The 24,133-nt window shown below is 45.7% G+C and overlaps 1 protein-coding gene across 1 annotated transcript in view; it reads left to right on the plus strand.

Moving 5' to 3' along the window:
• Positions 1-24,133, plus strand: part of LOC144943033 (contactin-associated protein-like 2) — a 146,601-nt gene that overhangs the window by 31,130 nt on the left and 91,338 nt on the right. The window contains exons 3-4 of the mRNA XM_078870202.1: positions 4,760-4,953; positions 23,118-23,265. Of these exons, the coding sequence (XP_078726328.1) occupies positions 4,760-4,953; positions 23,118-23,265 (342 nt within the window). The remainder of the gene's footprint in view (positions 1-4,759; positions 4,954-23,117; positions 23,266-24,133) is intronic.

Consider the following 24,133-nt stretch of genomic DNA (forward strand, 5'->3'; position numbering starts at 1 on the left):
AAATTATCTTCCTATGACAAGGGCTATTCTCCCCGTAGGATGACCACTACTTACTCCACAAAACGGTTCTTATTTAATCAAATACAGGGGGATGACAGGTTGTTAGTTATGTCATAATATGACGCATAAACATTCGAAAAGTATTTTCAGCCTTTTTTTTTTAAACACAACTTGTCTCATTTAGAGTGACTCCTGATGACATTTCAAGCCCACAACACATGACATGCTAGCACGGGGTGAACATGAATCATGAGATACGACGTGGTCTGGTAAACGACTAAGTACCAGGTGTAATTACAGACATCTTCTCGTAGCAGCTCTGTTGAGTTATTAATGGGGCATATTTATGCCCAGCAATAGACGAGTGTTGTGCAGCATTTTGCTGAGAGGGAGCGAACTGATTCATTGTCAGTTTTTTTTCCTGCGCGCATGTTGCAGCAATTCAAAAACATGGGTTGTTGTAATAAGATGCATGGCTGGCGCCAATTTCACGCTTTCAAATTAACGTTCCGTCATTCTTTCAAAGTGAACTCGAGACCTCTCCTTGCGGACTTCAGCAGAGTTGTTAGTGTAAGCTCCGAATTCAATTATTCTTAATCGGACATGGATCTTCACCAGATGAATCATCTCTTTGCCAGTTCCTCATCGCGGATTCTACAGTCGTGCACCTGGCTTCAAGCTGCCAGGCCGTTCGTGGGCTATGCTGAACAGGTTCCAGACAGGGCAAGGTCTCTGCGCAGCCAATCTCCACCATTGAGTCCTTCATGACAAGCCAGTCTGCGGCTGTGACTATTTAAACCAGGGGTGGGGAACGTCCGGCCCGCGGGCCGTATGAGGCCCGCGAAATCATTTGGTGTGGCGGGACTCGAAATTCAATCTAGGAGCAAACCTGGAAAAGCAGTTGCGAGTAGCAACATCATCAATACCAGCTAACATCACACGCCTCACCAAAGAGAAGCAGTTCCAGCCATCACATTAGGGGTGAGTTAATTAAATGTTTGACCAAATATAACAGGCTAATTTTTAAGTTAATAATTTTGTATGGCCCGCGAATGATGTTATACATATCCAAATGGCCCTTGGCAGAACAAAGGTTCCCCATCCCTGATTTAAAATAATGCCCCGTGTTGTTGATGACTGCCCGCTGACTAGCGGCGGTCTACGAGAACTACAACTTGGCCACCAAGGATGCCATCCGATGGGTCGGTGATGAAGCACTCGCTGAATGAACCATCTCTTCTATTAATCATTTCACGTCCGCAGGCCAGTGGTCAGTAAATCCGCGGGAAATATTAGTCGCACACGTGAAGGAGTCTACTCTCTCGCGTGTCTTAGAAATAATCACACGTTCGTGGATGCACAACAACCACTTCGTATATCACGTGAAAAAGTGGAACCATTGTAAATTGATGCTCTAAGCTGCATTGATTTTCGCGGTTTGCTCTAGGTGTTTGTTCGGTGTTTATGAGTCACGAAGATGGAGCCGTGTCTTTTCATCATTATCCCCTCCTTTCTCACGCTTTAGGATACGCTTTGAAACTGTGTGATGAAAAAAAATCGCTTTGCAAAAAATACATAACGTTGACAATCATCTCATAAGTGACTGTGGAAAACTTTTCGAAAAGGTGGTACTGTATTCCCTCGTTTAACGTTTTTAATCCATTACACGAAAACTACTGTTCATCGAAATAACTGTAACTCGAATTCACTTATAAGTTGGAAAATAAGTAAATAATCCCTGAGTCTGCAAGGGAGCTGTTTCCACTGCCAAAACAGAAAACGTAGAATGTAAACAAAGCCCAGTCGAGGTCTAAACACTCATAAATGAACGTCGCTGATTGGTTGAGGGCATGGCTCAGCCCCACTTCCGAGCACTCTGATTGGTCGAAATTGGCGCCCGCGTGAAAAACGTAAGCTTTATTGTTAAGCAAATTTTTTTTACGTTAATCGAAACCATGGGGTCCTATGGGAAGCGAAACGTTAACCGAAAAAACCGTTAGCCGATGTCACTTAACCAGGGGGCTACTGCACTGCGATTGGATTTGGTGCTAGCGCAAGTCTCACGATGGCAGCGCCGTTTGATATCTGCCTGCGATTCGTGGCGAGAGATTCAGCAGCCACAACTCCACTGGCGGACATTAGCCAGGTGGCGACAAGCAGGATATTTAGCATGGCAGCACCAAAGAATGTGAAATGAAATGAATAAATCACTGGTGCCTGGGGCACGCTCGGCGTTGAAGGAGGCAAGCGTCTGCATTTGGCGTAGCTTGCCGACGATCGCCATTCTATTTAATAGAAATCTATTTAAACAAAAAACATAATTTTATTTTAAAGAGTTCTATTTGAAAAAGCACCATCTTCTTTCATAGAGATCTATTCAAACGACCGCCATTCTCTTTCATAGAAATCTCTAAAAAACACTGCTATTATCTTTCATTGAGAGCTATGACACCACCCTTATGTTTAGGATTCAGGGGAAATTCTGTATAAACAACACATTAGAATACATTGCAGTGCAGTGATGGTGAGGTCATGTCATGCAATAGACCTCATCATGAATGGCTGCTTTCATGGATGGTTATGTGGAAAGTCCGTGCCTGATGCGTTAATATAATCTCAGTGAATTGAATGTAGAGGTCTATGTGTATAACGAGCATTCACGGCGCGTTTTGTCGTGAATGTACATGTAGGTGCCTCTTTCTGAGCTGTAATGTGTCTGCGTGTCTATATTTGTCTGTGCCCATGTACATACATTTCGTTGAGTACTTTACTGGTTAAACAAAATCAACTTAAAACAATATCTGATACCTGCGCACCCATGCGCACCTGTTGCCGACTCAACGTGTTTGTCTGTGTGTATTTTTAAATCCTTTATATTAAGTTCGCTTGCTTGCTTAGGACCGTGCAAATCTTCCGTTCGTCTTTTAACCCACTTCCCATGATCCAATCGAGCTGACATTTTGCACACAGACTCGTTGTGCGTGACAATGCATTTTCGTGAAAAAAAATCCAAAATGTTACACTGTTTAGGGAATTTTTTTTAAATATTTAATTACCAATTGTTTAATGCTGCCAGACAATCATCTGACCCATAGGTGGCAGCCATCTCAAGCCAGAGGACGAGAGGACTCTAGCCGCCCCTATGCCACGCATATAAAGGATTTATAGTGAAAAACTTTGTTTTTACGAGTTTACTTGTTTCGTTTTAAATTTGAAGCTTTCGTGACTGCAAGGATTCATACTCTTAGGCTTTTTTGGTAAAGTCACGTAGGTAAAAAAATTAAAAATAAAATTAATATAAATAATAATAGAAATAAAATAATAGATCACGACGTTTCGGAGGCAACACAAGTCTCCGTCATCAGGTGGGACCGTCACAGCTACACATGATGCAGTAATTTTAGCTGTGACGGTCCCACCTGATGACGGAGACTTGTGTTGCCTCCGAAACGTCGTGATCTATGATTTTATTTCTATTATTACTTCTATTAATTTTATTTTTATTTTTTTACCTACGTGACTTTACCGAAAAAGCCTAAGAGTAGTTTACGCTTTGGTTGTGTGTGTGTGTTTGTACATGCCAGTGTTTTATATATCGGTGCACAATAATGAATCCGTGCGCCCATGTGTCTGTGCGTGTCTATCTGGGGAGCGGTAGTGCAGCGGTTAGCGCACTGTGATAGGAAGTCAGCTACCTGAGTTAAATAACCGTTCACGACCAATATCAGTGGCAAATATCTGAACCAGTCCTGGGCTTCTCCTAGGTTGACTTAACCTTAAATGAGTAGCTGGTGTGGTGTGCAAACATCATCATTGGGGAGACAAAGGCAGCCGCGTGTAGTTTTGGCCACCCACTACATCGTGTGTCGTTCCGGCCTTTCACTGGTGCTCGCGAACAGCACTTGCCCCAACTGTCTCCTATAGGCTCCACGGGGATCTTTGTCTTTGCCTATGTTATGCATGTGCATGCGAAATTAAGCTCCCTGGACTCCAGATTGCTATCCATACCAATCTCAAAGAGGTGAATGCTGGGTGATCGTTGCATTCTGCTGCTACGCGTCGAGACTGTGGAACGCTTCTTTTTTTAAATCCAGCTTGAAAATCTATTTTTATGCCTTGGCTTTTCCTGTAGCCTGATTGTATTGTACATAGACTGTGAGTGCACTCATTATTATTTGCTTGATATTTGAATTCTGCATATTTATATAGCGAGTGTGGTTGTCATTAGTATTATGATTATTGCTTTTTACTGTTTTTAGATTGGATTTTATCTATACTTGTAAGTAGTTTTAATTTCATTTGTTTATACATATTTTCGTATAGACAGTGCTTGGAGATATTTCAACATGAGAGACACTTCATGAAATAAAGATTATTTTAGAACGCAATGTTTCTGTGTGCGCGGAATACTAGCGGAGTGGTTCCCGCAATCTGCTACGAACCCGGCGACCCGAGTTCCATTTCCGCATCACAGTCAATACCAGTGACAATTATCCGAAGCGCTTCCGCGCACCTCCCCTAGATCGACTCAACCTCAAATGAGTACCTGGTGTGATGAGTACACTCCACCACCAAGGAGACAAAGGCAGCCGGGCATAGTGCTGACCACCCACCCCCTCGTGTGCCGTAAAACCGGCTTTCACAGGTGCTCGCTCACGGCACTTGCCCCTGCATACTTCCAAAGGCTATACGGGGGGTGTGAGGATCTTTATCTTTTGTCGTTGCCCTCTGGCTGACTGTCCCTGCATGTGGGCTGCAGGTGCGGGCGGTTGGGCTCCATCACCCGCTGACCCCTCCCCGTGGCTCCAGCTCGACCTGGGTGGACGGTCGCGGGTCACGGCCGTGGCCACGCAGGGTCGCTACGGCTCGTCCGAGTGGGTGGCGCGCTACCAGCTGCTGCACAGCGACACGGGCAGCAACTGGAAGCGGTACCAGCGCGACGACAATCTCTGGGTGTGTGCCGCATGATGTCCTCGGCGCGTGTGTGTGTGTGTGTTTGTGTTCTAGATTTTAAGCTTTCGTGACTGCAAGGATTCAAACTCTTAGTTCTTTCGGTAAAGTCACGTAAAATAATATTATTATTATTTTATTTTTATTAATTTTAATTTTATTTTTTACCTACGTGACTTTGCCGAAAGAACTAAGAGTATGTGTGTTTGTGTGTTGGGTGTGTGTGGGGAGCGGTGGTGTAGCGGTTAGCGCGCTGCGCTACGAACCTGGCGACCCGGGTTCAATTGTCCGCTCACGGCCAACGCCGGTGACGATTATCTGAACCGGTCCTGGGCCTCCCCTTGGTCGACTCAGCCTCAAATGAGTACCTGGTACGACGTGTAAACATCGCCACTGGGGAGACAAAGGCGGCCGGGCGTGGTGTTGGCCACCCAGCCCCTCGTGTGCCGTGCCGGCCTTTATAGGTGCTCGCTAACTGCACTTGCCCCAACAGTCTGTTACAGGCTACACGGGGGATCTTTGTCTTTTTGTGTGCGGGTGCGCGGGTGAATATCGGGAGTGACGGCGCAGTGGGTAGAGCAGCAGCTTGGGTTCGTTAGTGGCGGGCGGGTAGCTGAGCTGGTACCGGGCCTCTCCTAGATCCACTCAGATTTAAATTAGTCTCTGGTATGTCAACATTATCACTGGGTATACACATGCGACCAGGTGTGTTACTCTTGCCACACCATCTTTCCACAGGTGCCCGCTAGCAGCATGCTATGTAGGCCAGACTAAAGCTCTTGTTGAATAGCAATTGAAAGGTAGCATTGTAGTTAGCGAATAGTGCTCCTGTTCCAATTACTGTATCCAGGTTCAACTCCTGCCCGTGTAGACCATTGAAGTTTGATGTTTGAACGTAGCCTGGTCTCCCCTTGGTGCACTCATCCTAGAATGATGACTTGTGGTATGAATGTCAGCACAGGAAAGACGCTTGACCATTGCTTGAGGCACCCCAAATTACGGTGATCATATAAAATGTACACTTCTAGAAACGCAATTTCATGTGTAGGCAATAACACTCCTGTTTCGCCATAAATATTGCTGCATCTAGTTTACCTTAGTAGGCACTCGCAATCATTATTGCTAAAAAGTGTGTTTTGTCCTCATGTAATTATAAAGCAAACACGCGTACGTGTTGCATTGTTTATGGACATGTACAGCTGCACTCGCTCGTGTTATGTGTATTTGTGCATTTACTTAAAAGACATCTATCAAAACCTCATTATGAACATCATGTGGTAAGTATTTGTCTGCCTAATTACCTGTAACTCATTTCATATGGTAATGCCTATTTAATCCAAAATTTTATATGCACTAAATTCAGCCATTTGAGCAAATATTAAAGCCACACATTTTCCCTCCAAATAGTGGAGTAAATGTAACTGGAACATCTATTAAACCCCCGACAAAGCATCTTATATTGCCACCATTAGCTACAGCTGGTGAGATGTTAAATACCTTGCCTGGTATGGAGGAGGTCGTGGGTTCGATCCCGACCCTGACGCTTGTATATTTGGAGTTTGCATGTTCTCCCCACGGTCGCGTGTATTTTTCTCCTGGTCCTCCGGTTTTACCCTCCACATTGGAAACATGCGTTTAGAGTGTTTCGCTGCAATACATTTCCACGTGATAAGCCACTTCGTTGAGCTATCATTTGTGGTCAGGGCGCTTCTGAAACATAGCTATACAACTTAGTGGGCCTTACCTGTTAAAATACAAAATAGTTTAGCTTAGTTTTTTTTGTTTAAATATATCTAACACCTTTTCCTATGAAATGTCTAACATTCGCAACAATCAACTGTACACTTTGGTGACTGTTGTTTACCTACCTTTGCCCTGCCGAAGAACACTAAGCCTGCACAAACCCGCTATGTCTCTTCTCTTGCACGATCGCCAATGAATACTATCAACATAGAATTCCTTGTGGGGACAAGGTGAACATTTTCCCGCAAGCTTATTCCTCCGCTCAGAGCGGCATTTATTACAATCCCGCCTTACGACTCGCCACACCTGCGCCCGGCGGTTTTCTTTTTTGGTCATAATTATTTCTCTGGAATCGTCGCGAGGTCCGCCCGGGGAGTCGCATGCGCCGCGCTCAGCGCTCGGTGGTGTCTCACCAGCGGCGTGGAACGCGGAGGGATCTGGCGTCATCGTGTCGCCGCACACCCAAGTCGAGCCGTGCGGAAGACGGCATAGTCTGCATAGACAGCGCAATTTCCGTAGAGTCTTAATGAAGTGTAAGTTGTAAAAATGTTGATTGATAACGGGCTGTAATATGTCGACCGTGGAAGTCTGTGACCATGTTTCTTTGTGGTCTATTTGATGTGGATGCCTTAATGGCCACATTAAATGTGCTCATTCACTTTGACATCACTAGCACATGAGCAGGCACTCAGAAATGTGAGATTACTGCAGAAATTGAGGGATTTTCTTTCCGTCTGGCAGAAGCAATGTGTCTCTCGGTCTACAAAATCTTGTCAGAAAGCATTGGCAACGTTGAGCCCAGCGTTGATGGAATCGCAGTCGTCATAGCCCAGGCTATTGATTGTAATTTGGTAAATTCCATGTGAGCAACAATCTTAAGATTTAAAGATTTTTTTCAAAGTTGGGATTGAACGTTAAGTCGCTTCTGCAGTCTTTACCACATGGTAAAACATCGTGTGCGTTTATTCCCTGTAAAGGTGATCAAATAGATTATTGTCGTGGTTATTTTGCAGCAGAAGGGAATGCTGGGATTTTATCTGAAGCTCTGATTTTGAAAAAGGACACTTCACCACACTTGTATTTGAATATAAATGATTTTTTTTTTGGTTTGACAGGAAGCTGTAATGGGATACAACAGAGATATGTGATGTTTAAACGGCAGCCTAACCACACCGACTCTGTCAAGTCCACCTCGCACCAGTGGCATCTTGCTGATGAAGGTGACTTGCAGCAGGGGAAACGAGATGGAGAGGAGAGAGTGGAAGATAAAGAGGGAGAGAGAAATCGTGGGAGGGAAGTAAGATTGAGGGACAAAGACAGAGATCATGTGAAGGGTTAGGAGGGAATGGGGAGACAGATGCAGACAGAAGCGTGAATATTTATTTCAATTCATCCCCACCCCCCCCGTCCACACATTTTTTTTGTTGAGCAATGGTGCTCTGGGACACGCAAGAGCACAAGAGAGCAATGCTGGTTAGAACCCCCCTCGCTCTGGCTAAATGCAGGGGGAAAAAATAATAACATGACAAAACAGAATGAGGGAGTGTGGATGCGCAACATAATACCAAAACATTGCGGCGTGAGACAAGCCTATTGAATAGTGGTTTCAACATTGCAACGAGCCCATGAGATGCGCAGGACTAGTAATAAATCATTCCGTACAATTCTGGTTCGAGGCTACGGTGGTGAGCTGCTCTGTTAAATCTCTCCAACAGAGCACACGGAACCCACACGCGTTGGTGTCTGAGGAAGTAAGATTTTATTTTAAAAGTGAGATTATCCTGCATTAAATACAAATACTTTATAGGCAACTTGTGTGCGCGTGTGTTCTTCGTGGCTTCTAAACACGCACGCGTGTGCGTTCGTGCACACTCGTGTGTGTTACCAGCACGTTGTGAATAGCAATCAAAGCCAGCAGCGTGGGCAGTTGGAGTGCAGCTGCGACCAGGGACCGAAGATTTGCAGCAAGAGCAGGTGGCAGGTGGCGCGGTCAACTCCTGAGCCAGCGCCCTAAGCGGTGTCCGGAGAAATCCATGCGCTTGTACCGCCGGTGTCGCGGCAGCGGATGGGATGGCGGGTGCATAAAGAGAGGACGGCGCAAGGCGTGTGTGTAAGTGAGATGGGGATAGAACACAGATGAATGTAATGGCCAAGGGAGGGAACACGTCCGAGGGGAGTTATGAAATTGTCTCATCGTGCCGATTCTAGGTGGATTTTTACATCGCGGACCCATGTGAGATGGTGACGGCTTGAAGGGGCCTTCTTCCAGCAGTGGATTGATCATGGTTGATGATGATGATGATCAATGCAGTGGCACTTGGGGTTCTTTCCAGGGTGCCCAGGACATCCAAGGAGCTTTATACAGCCAGATCAGCGGCTACCCCCCCCTCCCGCCACTGCCCCAGCAAATGGGAGCATTTCCACTTGAGCCGCTCCCATCAGCTCCACTTAGGGGTCTAGTGCCTGAGGCCACCAACCCCCCTTTAAATAGGCCGTGGGTACAAGTTAAACTCATTAAAACATCTTTGTAGATGTTTACGGAGAATGGAGGAGATGCAGTGATTGAGGATGTATTTTCCGGTGTCATGTCTTCGTCTAAAGTGAGTGTCTATTCATAATAAATATGACATGGCGGCTGCTTCGTGGAGAAACCGCCCCTGCTACAGGAACGTTAAATTTTTCCTTGCTGGCTCAGGGCTGCCAATGGAGATGAACGCCGAACTGCGTAGGTTTTCACGGCTCTGTTGCAGAGCTCTCCGATGTGTTGTCGGGGTCGCGCTGCTCGCTGTTCAGTGTGACGTTTGATGTGGAGCGAATCGTCGGGCATCACGCGGCAGTGCATCCTGAAAGTTAATTGGAGAGATGAATGATTGCGTCATACCCCTCGCTTGGTTTAGTTAAGTGTATTGTAGAATGACCGTCCATTGCTTCACTATTCAAACCAGCATCACCAATTTTATTTTATATCCTCCCTCTTGCAAATGTGTGGGTGTTTTAGTTTGTTTATTCTTGGTAAAGTTGACTCTTGATTACCGGTGAGTGAATCGTGGAGTTGGCCTATTAAGTATGCTGCGTTTTTTTTTTACTTTGGACGCTGGTTTCAATATTATCTGCTTCTCGCTCATTGGGGACACTGCTGTGGTGTAGCGGTCAACACACTGAACTTGAAATTCAGAGGTCACTGGCTCTATCTCCCGGCGAGACATTTGAAACAATGGTGCAAATTTATTACAATCCATCTTAATTTAGGAGCTTTCGTGACTGCAGGAATTATTCTTTGGTTCTTTTCGGTTAAGTCACGTCTAAAAATAAAATAATAACGTCGTAATATGTTATTTTAATGTATTATTTTATTTTTAGACGTGACTTAACCGAAAAGAACCAAAGAATGTTTACATTCCACCCCCACCCCCTCCACCGATCTCTACTTTAAACTGCCGCACATGACCTGTATGTATGTGGAACTTCTTTCGCGCCGTACGTGGCCAACCGTGCAAATCGGAGGTGTGTAGCCACATGTGACGTGCCCACCTCTCTCAAGAACAGATGGTGAGCCTAGAAGAGTAGGCCAAAATGTCTCCCAGAAGAGGCTCTCTGGAGCTCCTTCGAGTTGGAGGCCCTTCCCCCAGCAGCAGAGCGAGCAGTTGCAGGGCCGCGCCTTTCACCTTACATCCAATCGCGGAGTCAGTGAGTCAGTGCCCACGTCGCCGAAAACACATCAGCCGCTCAAATGAAATCGGATTTTTAATTAAATCTTCGCCCTCTTTTTAGGATGGTAAATAAATGACATTTTGTAGGAAATTTTCCATGTGTTTTGTATTATACGTGTTTTAGTTTTAGCTGGGCCACTGTTCTCAGCACATCCTCCCCCCAGCGCCCCACCCGCCCCCAATTCTTAGTTGAGAAATTACTATGAATGTAAATTAGAACGCCCAGTGATCATGTAAATATTTCTATTGGTGTTGACTATGGTATGAGATAATATTTCCTTAAATGAAAGAGAACTTGGAAGAGAGAGAGAGAGAGAGTTGGTTTTCATTAATTGAGTGACGTTTTGACGAAAGGGCTGCTGGACCGTGTTTTGGGAATGTCACCTAACGAGAGGTCCTGCCACACTCTGAGCGTGGGGGTCGTAAAGTCATGATGACCTTTGGAAGGGAAAGCTGTGAGAAAGAGACTGAAAAGCTCTTCGCCCCAACTCTTTAATTAAAACAGAGAATACGTTATGATGTTCGAAACCATGTACAGGCTTATTCACTTTTTCAATTAAATATTTTTGGGAGGAAAGTATTTCGGAATTCATGTAGAGGCTTAAGTTATATTTTCCTTTGTTTCTTATGTAGTCGATTTATATTTTCATAAAAGCCATTGTCTTATGCAATAAAGTGAGATAAATTGCGCACAGCTTACTTTCCGCGGGGTTTTTTCAACGCTGCTAAAAATATATATATAGCACAAAACACATGAAACGCATCCTTCTCGAGACTAATAACATTCCCAAACATAATTTGCACCAGTCTGGAATTAAACTGCCACACAGGAAGATTGGCTGATGGGTCGGTCGAAGTAATTTACCCATCCCAGCTCTCCCTGGGCGACATCGTGTGCAATTTTACCCGCGCGTTTTCTCAACAACCAGCGCTGTTTGCGGTGCTACAGGCTGAGCGTGCCCTTGATTTTAAAGCCAACCCCCCCCCCCACCTCGTTCAAATCCATCAACCGACTTCCCTTCGACGAAGTACCGCGTTTCTGTAACAGAGCTCCATACGTTGTGATCGTACTCATTACGCTATTACAACAATAATTAAACCAGCCTGTTTATTTGCAGATTTTTAATCATCCTCTTGCAAATGCATCGTAAGTAATGGTTACCAATGAAGGCAATCGCGACCGCTACAGAGCAGCCTTTGTTAAGCAAACAGGGCGACGGACGTGCCTATCGCTCACAGAATGCTCATTGCATTTTTTGACATCTGCACTACTGAGCATATCGTCATCATTGTCATCAGTGGTGATCATTCCACTGCTGGGCGAAAGCCTCCCCAAGCCGTCTCCATCTTTCACGATCCAACGATGTAACAATCCACCTCGCACCTGCACACGTGCTGGAGCCATCACTCCATGACATCCCTTCGATGTCACTCCTTCATGACATTGCCCATCGGCCGTCATCCATCCATTTTTGCAACATGCTCTGCCCCAAGGCCCCCTTTATTCTCTTTTTATCTCCGTGTGTTCTCTTAAGCCACTTGTTCTTCTCTCTGTCCCTCAATGTAATAATCCCAAACCTACATCGCTGTATGCATGTTTGCACAATGTTCAGCCTTTTGTGCCATTATGCATTCAGCACAGCTACTGTTTTATCAGGCTGTTTTCAATAAAATGCTTCATGGGCTCATTTCTGCACATGTGTAAACATCCCAGGGGGAGAAACACTATGTGATGAGTGTCTATCTCGTTGGTGGCCTTGCACTTTGATGTGTTTTATTCTTGCTGCTTAATACTGAAATAAATGGCCTCAGGGCTGGCTTTGTCACCCTCGCCAAAGCAGTCTGGCCAGCTCTGGATCATGTAGAATTTGAGATAAATTCCCCATCCCCCAAAGATTGTGGCAGTGGAGGTCAGCGGAGAAGGAATGCTTACAACCAAGATGAAAGAGTGTAATTACTGCGGGCACTTTCCAATGAGGAAAATGCATCATCCCACTCTGTTGTGGTCTGCCTGCAGTCTGTGTCCCTCTGCAAAAGGTGGGGGGGGGGGAGTGGGGGGTTGGTGTGTTAGCACAAGGATGGGCCTTGCAGGCAATCGTACGGCCGTGTTTTTGAGCACTCGGGAAGTTTCTGATGGAATGAAACTCACTGGCACATGAAGGACGACGTAACGGTTCCTGCGTGCTCTTCAACAGCACTCTATTTGCTTCGGAGATCCTCGTGCGATCCCTACCTGTTCTTTTGTGTGGTTGGCTGCCCTGCCTTGCCCTGCACGTGTCCTTGTGATTCCTCTTAGCTCAGAGGTGATGGAATGCAGTGCGTTGCCATGAGCAGGCCCTTCGGAGCAAAACCTGCAGGATAAACGGTCTCAGCGCGTACCAGTTTTTCAGCAAGAAAGAACATCGTTTTACATTCATTAGCAGAATTCCCTACCCTATATCACCCGCTATTGATTACTTAAGCAGAGTGCCAGGTCACTTAGAGCAATGATAATTTAACAAAGGCAGTTCTTGTTCTTCTGTAAAGCAATATATAAGAGGCAAACAGTACGTTTTTATTAATATTCGTGTTATAACCACGATATATTTTTCTTTCAAAATATTTAAAACACCATTGAGTAAAACTAATTATAATTTGTCCAACAATTTTCAGTATAAAAAAAATGATCTTTTTGATGATCTTCCGCCGGTAAGGTGTCACTTTGGGTGAGTTTGTTAATAAACTTGAGTTAAGCATGATCATCGTCGGCCAGTTTGCCTCTTGCAAGGCTTCTAAATGACTCCATTATATTAGAATTAATGGGATTGTGGATGGAAAAAACCGACGATACCTCCTCCCCGTATGACCTCAACACATCATGGCAGGATGCTGATAGCTAATGAGATGTTTTATGCATGTGGTTTTGAGTGCTGATGTTGGATTACATCTGGCTGGGCTGGAAAGGACATGACCCTTGAGGATTCAATTTTATCACCGCCATGATAGGGGTGATTAAAGCGCTGAGCTTATTTTCAACTTCTAAAAATGGATCGCTGCGAATCTACTGCCTTCCTTCAAACTACATATTTAGTATATATTTTTTCCCCTGTCACTTTCAACGCTCGCATCTTGGAAAACATTACTTTAATCAGCGTATGCACAGAACGGTACCTGTTGAAAGCAATATCAAAAGAACATCATCAACACCCACAAAATTTCAAAAACACATTTGCAGATGCGAGCGAGAGAACTGTTTTGGCGTCTTTGATGGGTTTTTATGTTTCAATTTGGGGCATGAATTGGTAATGCGGATGAGGCTGCGCGCGGCTCTGTGCCACGCAAACTGCTGGTTCACCGTCGCCGCCGCTGTGAACTCCGAATGGAGGTGTGCGTCACGCACGTCTCCGAGCCTCCGTCTTGCTGCGGCGACGGCGGCGGTGGTGGTGGTGGCGGCGGCGGTGGTGGTGGTGGTGGTGGTAACGGTGGCGGTGGTGGTGGTGGTGGTAACGGTGGCGGCGATGGTGGCGGTGGTGGTGGTGGTGGTAACGGTGGCGGTGGTGGTGGTGGTGGTAACGGTGGCGGCGGTGGTGGCGGTGGTGGTGGTGGTAACGGTGGCGGTGGTGGTGGTAACGGTGGCGGCGGTGGTGGTGGTGGTGGCGGTGGTGGTGGCGGTGGTGGTGGTGGTGGTAACGGTGGCGGCGGTGGTGGCGGCGGTGGCGGTGGTGGTGGTGGTAACAGTGGCGGTGGTGGTGGTGGTGGCGGTGGTGGCGGCGGTGGCGGCGGTGGCGGTGGTGGTGGCGGCGGTGGCGGTGGTGGCGGTGGTGGCGGCGGTGGCGGCGGTGGTGGTGGCGGCGGTGACGGTGGCGGCGGTGGCGGTGGTGGTGGTGGTAACGGTGGCGGCGGTGGTGGCGGCGGTGGCGGCGGTGGCGGTGACGGCAAATGGCCCGTGACAAGGATTTGCATTCGACGTGATGTGAGAGCACGCGAATGCCCTGCGGAGAGAGCGCAGAGGGTCACCGGGAGGGTGAAATGACGTGTTCTCTGGGGCACTTTCTTACTGCGTGTCTTTTGATCATGTTGCCTTCATTTTTCGATTTAAAGCTTTCGTGACTGCAGGGATTCATCTTCTTGGTTCTTTCGGTAAAGTCACGTAGAAGGGAAATTATAAAATGATAAAAATAATACATAATAAAATAATAATTCTTAAGTGAGAATTATTTTATTATGTTTTATTTTTATTATTTTATTATTTCCCTTCTACGTGACTTTACCGAAAGAACCAAGAACATGTTGGCTTCGTTGGTGCTAAGTGTCGCTAACGCAGTAATCGGTAAGAACTTTTATTTCACATGTCCCTGTTGCTTTAGAGAGAACATCAGGGCCTTGTGCTGCGGTTGTGCAGCCATCAGTGTGATGGCGTGTCTGATCACGTGCCGATCAATCTTGCTGGCAACAGACAGCGAAAACCACGGCGCTCATCATTTTACATTACCGCTCGTGCGAATGGACTGGCAAGCCCGTGTGCCCGCGCATGATCGGCCACTTGTCAACTCCGCACAACCCCCGTGGGGGCCAAAGAGCCCCATGGAGGGGCAATGGTGATGGCAAGTCAGGGTCTGACCTGCGTCATCAGGGAGTCAGGAAAGGCGCAGCCCATTTGTCTCCGTTGGGTTGCTGAGCGCGATGACAGCAAAGCTGCCTTTGGTGCACGTGGTGGAGCGTTTTGCATATTTCCACAACCCCCCCCTCCCCCCAGACAAACACCTCCCTAGCTTTTTGTAGCTGTCGAATCTCCATCAGAGATTTTGCTAGACCACCGCTTGAATTCGAATGCAGTATAGGCTTTGATTTTCTAAATGAAAACAAATGCAGAGAGAAGAGATAATCTGTTCATTTGGGGCTAAGCGCAGCGCTCTTGATTTCTCTCCAAAATTGGCGACGTTGCGATGCTAATCGGGAATCTTGTCAGAGAGAAAGCGCCGCGTGTGTCTCAATAAATGTGATGGGGGCAGGGGGCACTGTAAATTGCCTCTTTGGTTCTTTGTTGTTTCTGTCGGGCTCGTGCACGTGTAACCCTAATGGATTTGTCTCTTTAAATTGGCCGTTCACAATCGGAATCTGCACGGAGAAAGGATGACAGATTTATATGAATTTTGTATTTTAATGCACTTGGGTTTCTGAAAATTTTGGCGTGTTTGGCACAATTAACAGCTGGGGTTTTAAAAAAAAAAGCAAAAATTATAACCCAGTGACAGCAGACATGGTTTTCTAACATAGCTGCGATCTTGCCAATTTAAATGCATGTTGTCTCCCATTTATAAAGCATGTAAAGTCTTCAAGTAAAGTAACTTGGCAATTGTTTACTTGGGCGCATTATTAAAGTGCGTAATAAGGCATTATTTGGGACGATGTTGGGGTATGTTTTTGGCAATGCCATAATAATGTCAGCGAAATAATGGATGTCCTCATCATGTTAGAGGCTTTCTGTGCGTTTGACGATAAGGGTGTCCAATTAGAGTGACACCCTAGCTCCGAAACTAAATTAAAACTTTGAAACTACCATAGTAAAACATGAAAATCAACAGAGGTAATGTTGAAACTAATTCAGAGTGAAGTTAGTGTCACCATACTTAATTGGATATTAAGCGTAACCCAGCTCTGTTAATATCCTAAAGCTAGATATGGAAATTCAACATTGCTATGGCAGAGCTTGGGAAATTGTTGGTGGCGACTGACCACGTGCTGAGGCATGGTCTGCTGCTGAGGCAGACCATGCTTTCCCACCTGATGATGGACGCTTATGTTCCGCCCGAAACGTCGTGATTTATTTTATTTGATACCTACGTGACTTTACCGAAAGAACCAAAGAGTATAAATAATACATTGTTTAAATGCATGCCTATACAGGCCACCATACTTCAGTAGGGATTACCGTTGATACGGCTATTTTAATTCACACAATGGACAGGAAGGACAGGATCAATGGGCTCGCATAATGTGCATGCATAATGTACGTTGACTCAAGAGCGCAGAAGCGTGGTCACCACATCTACGCCTCTATATAAGGAACTAAACAGGTGGACTTCTCCACAAATCTGGCTGTCGCCTAATGTAGCTAGTTGTAATTACCGGCGAAACGTCGTGATCAGATTGTAAATGTTGTGGCTTGGCTCTCCAACACACCGGTGTGGTGCCGTACTAGTGACGAATTGGCCACGTTTTGTTTACGTGACAAACTTACTAGTTGGCTGTGTCGGGTGGTGGCGGGTTTTAACGACACATTTATATATTTACGCGATCTTACCCAAAAACACCTCTATTATACATTGATATTTAATTAATTAATTGCTGCACCTAAGGCGTGTTGCATTCTATGCTGAACTCTGTAACACAGCCTTTGTGGATGTCCTTCCTTGAGGGTCAAGAACATGGCTTCTCTCATTGACGACAGGGCTGTGTGAAGGGTACCTTACAAACGTGAGTTTATTTTCAGCATGCGCACACGAACGCACGCACGCACGCACGTACATGTGCACACACGCGCATGGACGCACACGTACGGACACGTTCCCACAGGGACAGCGGCTCCTTTGTTGTGCTGCCAAGGCTAGGGCATGGAGTCACTGTTGTCAAGCACAAGCATTAATTAACCAGTGCCTCCCTCACGCAAGCTCACCGTGATGAGAGCGATAGTCAACACACTTGTCCAGAGCTGTGGTGCTTTTGGGTGCCTGCCGGGGCAGAGAAGGGTGGACTGGAGAGTGAGTTTGGTGAATCTAACAAAAGCAAATATTTTTTTTTCTATTTTTATGTGAAGAAACAGATATGGGAAGAAGACATTTATCTGCTTATTTAATTCTCACTTATTTTAAACACATTTACGGTCATGATTATTTAGTGTTATATATTATTTCTTCTAATTAGGACCCATATCTAACGGAGAGGGTCCTTGCCCATAAACATCTGGCAGTTGACGAGCATTAGTTTAAGCGAGCCTATCTGCACTGATGAGACACTATACATCAAAACCAGACCACAGTGAGAATACGTTTTTACCCTTTTATTACTTTATGCAGCTATCGTGCTGTGACGGTTCCACCTGAAGACGGAAGCATGTGTTGCCTCCGAAACGTCGTGATTTTTAAATTTTATTTTTATTTTACTTTTATTAATTTGAATTTTTTACCTACGTGACATTACCGAAAAAACCCAAGAATAAAAAAAACAAAACAGGTGTTAAGTTGTTAAAACACCAAACTGAAACCTTTTTACAAGGAATCATGTCTGCATTAACCACAATACTTGTGGTCAAAATGCAAACAAAAAACATACTAGGATAATATATGCATTGTCTGTGAAACTGATTGGTCCACACCAGAGACACCTTTCTTTTGAGCCTCGTTTCAAACGGTGTTAGACCAGAGGACGCCAAGAGGCGTACAGCACAAAGACAAGCACTAGCAGAGTAATGCGAGCTTGGGGTGAATATCTACATCATGGTACCACCTTTGACAATATAGTCTGCTTGAATTCAACAAATTCTGCTGAAAACACGCAATAGCAGCAAGCCGTGTGGACGTCGTGCTGTATAAAAAATATACTGTTATTTTTTTTTGTCCTGGAGAGACAGACATGGGACCGGCAGCATATTCTATGATTATTTATCGCGTTACTTATATTCTCCGCAATGACACGAACGCCGCTTTCATCCTCTCAATTTAGTTCCTTATCGGGTGCAAGCTCGTGTCAGCCTTAACTCACCTCCGCGCATGGTGAGCCGAGTGAGGATGGGTTGCATGCCCCCGGTAATGGTCGACAAATGATGTGCCCCCCATTGGACATGGTGGTCAATTAAGTGGCGATGTCAAATTCGCTCGCGCATTCGGGGAGCTCCATTTGAAACAGCACAACCGCAACGACGCACCCATCATTCCGGCTGCACCTGCACGCATCGTAAGACATTGACACTTGGCCTCGGATGCCTCCTCACGGACGGACGTCACCGTGCCAGGACACTCACGCACAACCTCTCTCATCTCTTGGCATCTGAAACTCCACATCCCCTTCGCCACTCGTTACGAAATTTTCTATTTTTTTTCGCAATCGGTAACTTACTCGTTGACGCTGAGTTCATTTTTTAATGGGCACCGTATGGTGAAGTCGCGCCGCACTCTGTACCTTAGCTAAGCAAGCACGCGCCCCGGTATTGCGCCGATGTGTTCAAACACAATAGCGGTACGTGCATACAATCACGAGGCTCAACAATTGTTTGTTCATTTGTAGAGATTCTCAGTCGAGACGGCCCATATTGAGTTGGCTGTCACGCTCCGTGTGTAATAGGCCACCCGTTTTTATGGCTTCACTTACTCCATCTATAAATCTTGTCCCTGGTTTGCCTTTCCGCCCTTGTACGCTGCCATCTGTAAATCCACACGGTACCCTGGCACGTACTCTCTCGCATGCTCTCGATCTCCAAATTGATTGAATCGGTGCGTCGTGATTTGTTGAATCCCCGCATTGTGCCATCACAAATGCCAGTGGGTAGGTGAGAGTGTGTACAGCGTAGATTTCGCTCGTTTCTACAGCGGCATTGCGGGGGAAGCGCACCTTGCCCCGCTATTTATAGGCCCGCGTCTGCCTCCCTTCCCACTCTTCCATTCCTCCCCCACCGAATCAAGCGGCGTCTATAGCCAGAGTCCCTCCTTGCGTTAATGGAGTTGCCTTGGGGGGGGTGGGGTGGGGGCAATGCGAATTCTGATGGCTTCTCATGCACCTCGCAGAAATTGTCCTTATTTATTGTCGCTCTGCAACCCTCCATCCATCTCCATTTTGTAATCTCTATATTGTTGTTCGCTCTACTTGTAGCTTGCGATTAACGCCCGTGGTCATAACTGTGTGCATCGCCTGTGCAGGGCTGGTAACAGATTTCTTTGTAAATGGTGTGTTTCTAACGGGAACATTTCAAGCGTGCCCATTAAAGGCTCAGAACTGGGATACACTGAATTTGTGTTATGAATAATAATTCTGTTTAGATTGTATCTACATGATTTGGTAGTCTCGGTGAGTCGTTACATTACAACGTGTTTCTTTTCGAGTGATTCGTTACCTTTTACTTCATCTCTCTGTTCTAAATAACTATCACTTTTTAGAACAATATCTTTCTCCTGCATAAGTGTGTGTACACCGTCGATATTCCTCGTTTACAACAACACAACGTTCAGTGATCACTGGGCTAAAGTATGATTTCGAAACACTGAATAAAAAAAGATTATTTTTGGATTATAAAAAAAAAGTTTATTCGTTGAGCTCGTTTAGCTCGTTAATTATTAACCTTGTGAGAGGATGACATCCAATTTAATGGCAGATGCAAGCCAAGTTTACGTGAAACATATCTCCTCTTCCCCGTGTTAATTGGGATTAAAATGCATGACTTTTCATTTTAAAATTAAACATCCAAGTGGGCTGTTCCGAGGCAGAGTGAAAATGTAAACAATTAACATTCAATGTATTTTTCGATTTTAAGCTTTCGTGACTGCAGGGATTCATCTTCTTAGTTCTTTCGGTAAAGTCACGTAAACTGGAAATAATAAAATAAAAATAAAATAAGAACGTTTTCTTTTTATTATTTTATTATTTCCATTCTACGTGACTTTACCGAAAGAACCAAGAAGATTCAATGTATTTCCTTGTTTTTATTTCTGCAGAGGAGTTTTGCTGCACTGCCATTTAGAAACATGCATTTAGATCATTTAGATAATTTTTCTGCTATACATTTCCACATGATAAGCCACTTTTTTGAACTATCATTTATGGCCAGGTCGCTTCTGAAAAATACGTTAATATCTCAGTGTGCTTCACCTGGTAAGATAAATAATAGTTTAGCTTCATCTTATTTTAATGTCATTTATTTACATTTCCTATACTTCGCACCCGTGTCGTGGTTTTGTATTGTTTGTTGTTGCAACCTTCTGACCTGCCCCTACTGGACTTCTCTGAAAAAGAGCTTTATAGCTAATCGGATTCCTCCAGTTCAAATACATATTCTGATTAAAGAATGCATCACAAATCCATCTAACTCACGAATGTGTGGGATGTTTGGTTGCGTAAAGCCCAGGGGAGTAGCTGATTAGCAAACCTATAGCCTCCCAGGGGTGTGCGCACAGATGTTTGACAAACGACTCGATTCCATAAGCATGTCAATTCCCGACGCCCTAGCCCGGGAAATGCTGCCCAGTTTCATCCACGGGTTAACGAGTCACAGTACGCAGCTGCTCACGTTATATGTAGATGCTCAGGACCTTCGCCTCTGTTTATCCCTTTCACTGACAGCATATGGCTACACTATGGGATCATTTGTAGGAGATAGATAAGCTTGTACATGGCGCCCTAAACAAGCTATTCATCACCGAAATTAATACACATGCACCGGATAAGTGAGTTATGTACCCCCCACCCCCACACCGAGCCCCCTTTACAATAAAAAAAAGTAGCTTATTACGATGCCTCGGGATCACACATGCAAGAAGGTAGAATATATCGTGTGGTCGCGTCCGTTTTGTCATTCTGGCTTCATCTGATTGCTCTCTGCTGCCTCTGGGCATTTCCCTAAGTGCAATAAATCCGGAGGAATATTTAACCCTTCCAGTGTCAATTTCTGTAGCACTGAGATCAGATTATTTAATGCTGCGGCTGTGATAATCCAGTGACACAACCAGTTGTTTTGTGGTAAATGCACTTCAGATGCATGAAGTGCAATAGTAATGGTAGGAACCTCCTGGTTACACCAGCCCACAGGGGATCATTGTGTCCGTCCGTCCATCATGCATCCAAAAATGGGAGGGGTGGGGCTGGGTGGAGAGGGGAGGGTGGGGAGGGGCTGGGTGGGGAGGGTGGGGAGGGGCTGGGTGGGGAGGGTGGGGCTGGGTGGGGGGTGGGAGGGGTGGGGCTGGGTGGAGAGGGGAGGGTGCGGAGGGGCTGGGTGGGGAGGGTGGAGAGGGGCTGGGTGGGGAGGGTGGGGCTTGGTGGGGAGGGGCTGGTCACCCCGTGGTGCCCTTATAAAACTCAACGTTTAACCTACTCACGCCGGCTTGTGCCCGCCCTCACAGTCGGCCATATTTGCGGAACACACCACGCCGCCGTTGACCCTGGCCATTGACCGAGCAACCCAACGTTCCTACCAGCTCCCTCCGCAGGAATGTGTTTTAAAGTACCCCCCTCCCTGTAATGTTCTGACAGGCATCTGATGTTCACGGATGCCTGCATGCAGCTTTAACATAAATACACTTCGCAGTAGATTCCTACAAAACTCTTCTTGTCAATTGTACGGCGACTCGCTCTTTCAAATTTACCTTTCAAGGGAGGTCTCTTTCTAGTGAGTGGTGAAGTCCGTGTGAGCGCTGCTGGATTGACGGAGTGGTGGAGAATACGGGCTCGGAATTGTCAGATTGAGAGGGTAGAGTGTGCGATTGAAGGGAAGGCGTGGGCCTTGCCACTGAGAATTGTCTTGTAGCAAAGTCAATCGCTGCCTACCTCATTGTGCCCATGTGACTTTTTGGCAAGACGGAATCGAAACGTCGTATGCTAGTATTTAATTTAATTTATTATTTTATCTTTACACGTGACTTTACCGAAAGAACCAAAGAATAATTCCTGCAGTCACGAAAGCTCCAAATTAAGTTTAAGACGGAAAGTGTTTGATGACTGCTCTGTTTATGTAAATGTTTCAAAATACGAGAAGCTGTCACGTGGCTGTCCGGTGAGGGTTGATGGGGAGCCACAGGACAACGTGACCTCCGTGTCCATGCCCACGATGCGCTGCAGGCGCCGGTTTACAGCGATGGGGAGTAAGTCTGACAGCGTGAGACTCCCCACAACTCTTACACGAGAGCGTGTGTGTGATGGCCCGATCGGTAACCCACCCTGATTGGATCCGATTCCCCCACGGTATTGCACAACTTGGGTCACAGATCTACAGATGTACGCTGTCCTGTAAACAGTGAAAGAATTAATCCAGTACATTTGCAAATACGTAAATGAAAGGGAAATTCTGTAATTATACAGGCAATCCAGAAATAGCTATGCAACTAAAATGATAGTGATAAATGATTGGAAAAAAAAACAGCAATTTATTTCAAAGCCTATGCATGTCTCCCGACAATGTCAATTCGTATGTTAAAAAGCGTAACACTCTTCTCTGTACGATATCAAATTCACCATAAGCGTTCGATAGTTGATAAGAGACTATGAGTGTCATTAGATTTCAGTGAGGTATCTCGACATGGATCACCCCGTATGTGTTTTTTTTAATGTTCAGAGGCTAGAATTTCAGTTTGAGCAAAAATAATTGATTTTGCCATCATCTCTACAATGGGAAATGTCATACGGGAGGTCACGAAAATAAAAATAGATTCCCGTGGGATATTTCTACATCCAGTGTGAAACAGTAATTTCAGCAACGCGTGTATGATCAACAATAACAGTCGAAATCATAATAATGATGATGAACTCCACTCAAGTCGTGTACTCACAAGTGATTATCTCTAACAAGGAAAACACACCGCCAGCATTTGAAACCAATTTTTGCCCCGGCGCGCGCGGGTCCATTTCGCGTCATACCCACCCTGTGCGTGGAGTGACAGCCATTCTGTGCCACGCCTGTATCTTGCCGTGCCATTCTGCGTCGTGCTATGGCACCGTGCTGTGTTTACCTTGCTGCGCCACGCTCTGTGTCTGCAGGCATTCGGGGGCAATGAGAACTCGGACGGCCGGGTCCGGCACGAGTTGCCGCGGCCGCTGGTCACCCGGTTCCTGCGATTTGCGCCGCTCGATCCGGGGACCCCGGCGCGCATCGGGCTACGCGTGGCAGTCTACGGCTGCCCATACAGTGAGTGCCTTTCACCGCAATTAATAAATGGGTGCTGTCAATACGTATGCACCCACATACTGCGAGTGGCTGTCCCCATTGTGTTCACTACGATAATCTATCATTGGTCCCGCAGTCCTCCGCCGTTATAATTAATAAGGTCGTTAAAGTTCGTCGTGACAGCTGTGGCACCGGTGGTGATGGTAGCAATAAGCCCTGTGTGCTATAAGCATTGCTATAATTACTTATTAATGCAATAGCGATCCTTTGCAATCCGACACGGCTAAAGTGTGTGGTCACAGGCACTCGTGGATATTAATTTTGCAGTAACGACGTCAAACAGCCACAGAATACACAGACCATTTTATTCTACCAAATTGGAGCAAGGCTTGAATGTTGTTCTCGTTGTTGTACCGCATTCATTCATTATAATCTCCCGCTCCTGGTTTGTGTAAGTATACGGTATTTACCCGTACATAAAAAAACACTTATTGCCGCTGCTCCAACATCAACCAAGGTGTTTATTTTTATAATTGCTGTTGATTAAAAGTGAATCCCAGCAGGACCTAACCATGACATAATAGCTCGAAGTGTTTTATGAGGTTGCAAATAAGCCCAGAGCAAGGAGACGGGCGAATTAATTCTCTTGCAGCAAATCACCACAATGGCACTGTTTTGGGCAGCACACAAAGTACAAAAGGAGGCATGCAAAGGTATGTCTCATCTTGGGACATCTGCCAAATGTTACAAATGAACATCCCCTGGGTTTGGAATTTTCACGTGGGACCTTGCAGTCATTCTGGAAATTCCAAAAATGCGTGAATCCTGCGTTGAAGATGCTGCGCTATTAATTACTCTTTTTCGGTAAAGTCACGCATAAAGATAAAAT

The sequence above is a fragment of the Lampetra fluviatilis genome, chromosome 2 (genome assembly GCF_964198595.1).
Source record: "Lampetra fluviatilis chromosome 2, kcLamFluv1.1, whole genome shotgun sequence".
In the NCBI taxonomy this organism is placed as follows: domain Eukaryota; kingdom Metazoa; phylum Chordata; class Hyperoartia; order Petromyzontiformes; family Petromyzontidae; genus Lampetra; species Lampetra fluviatilis.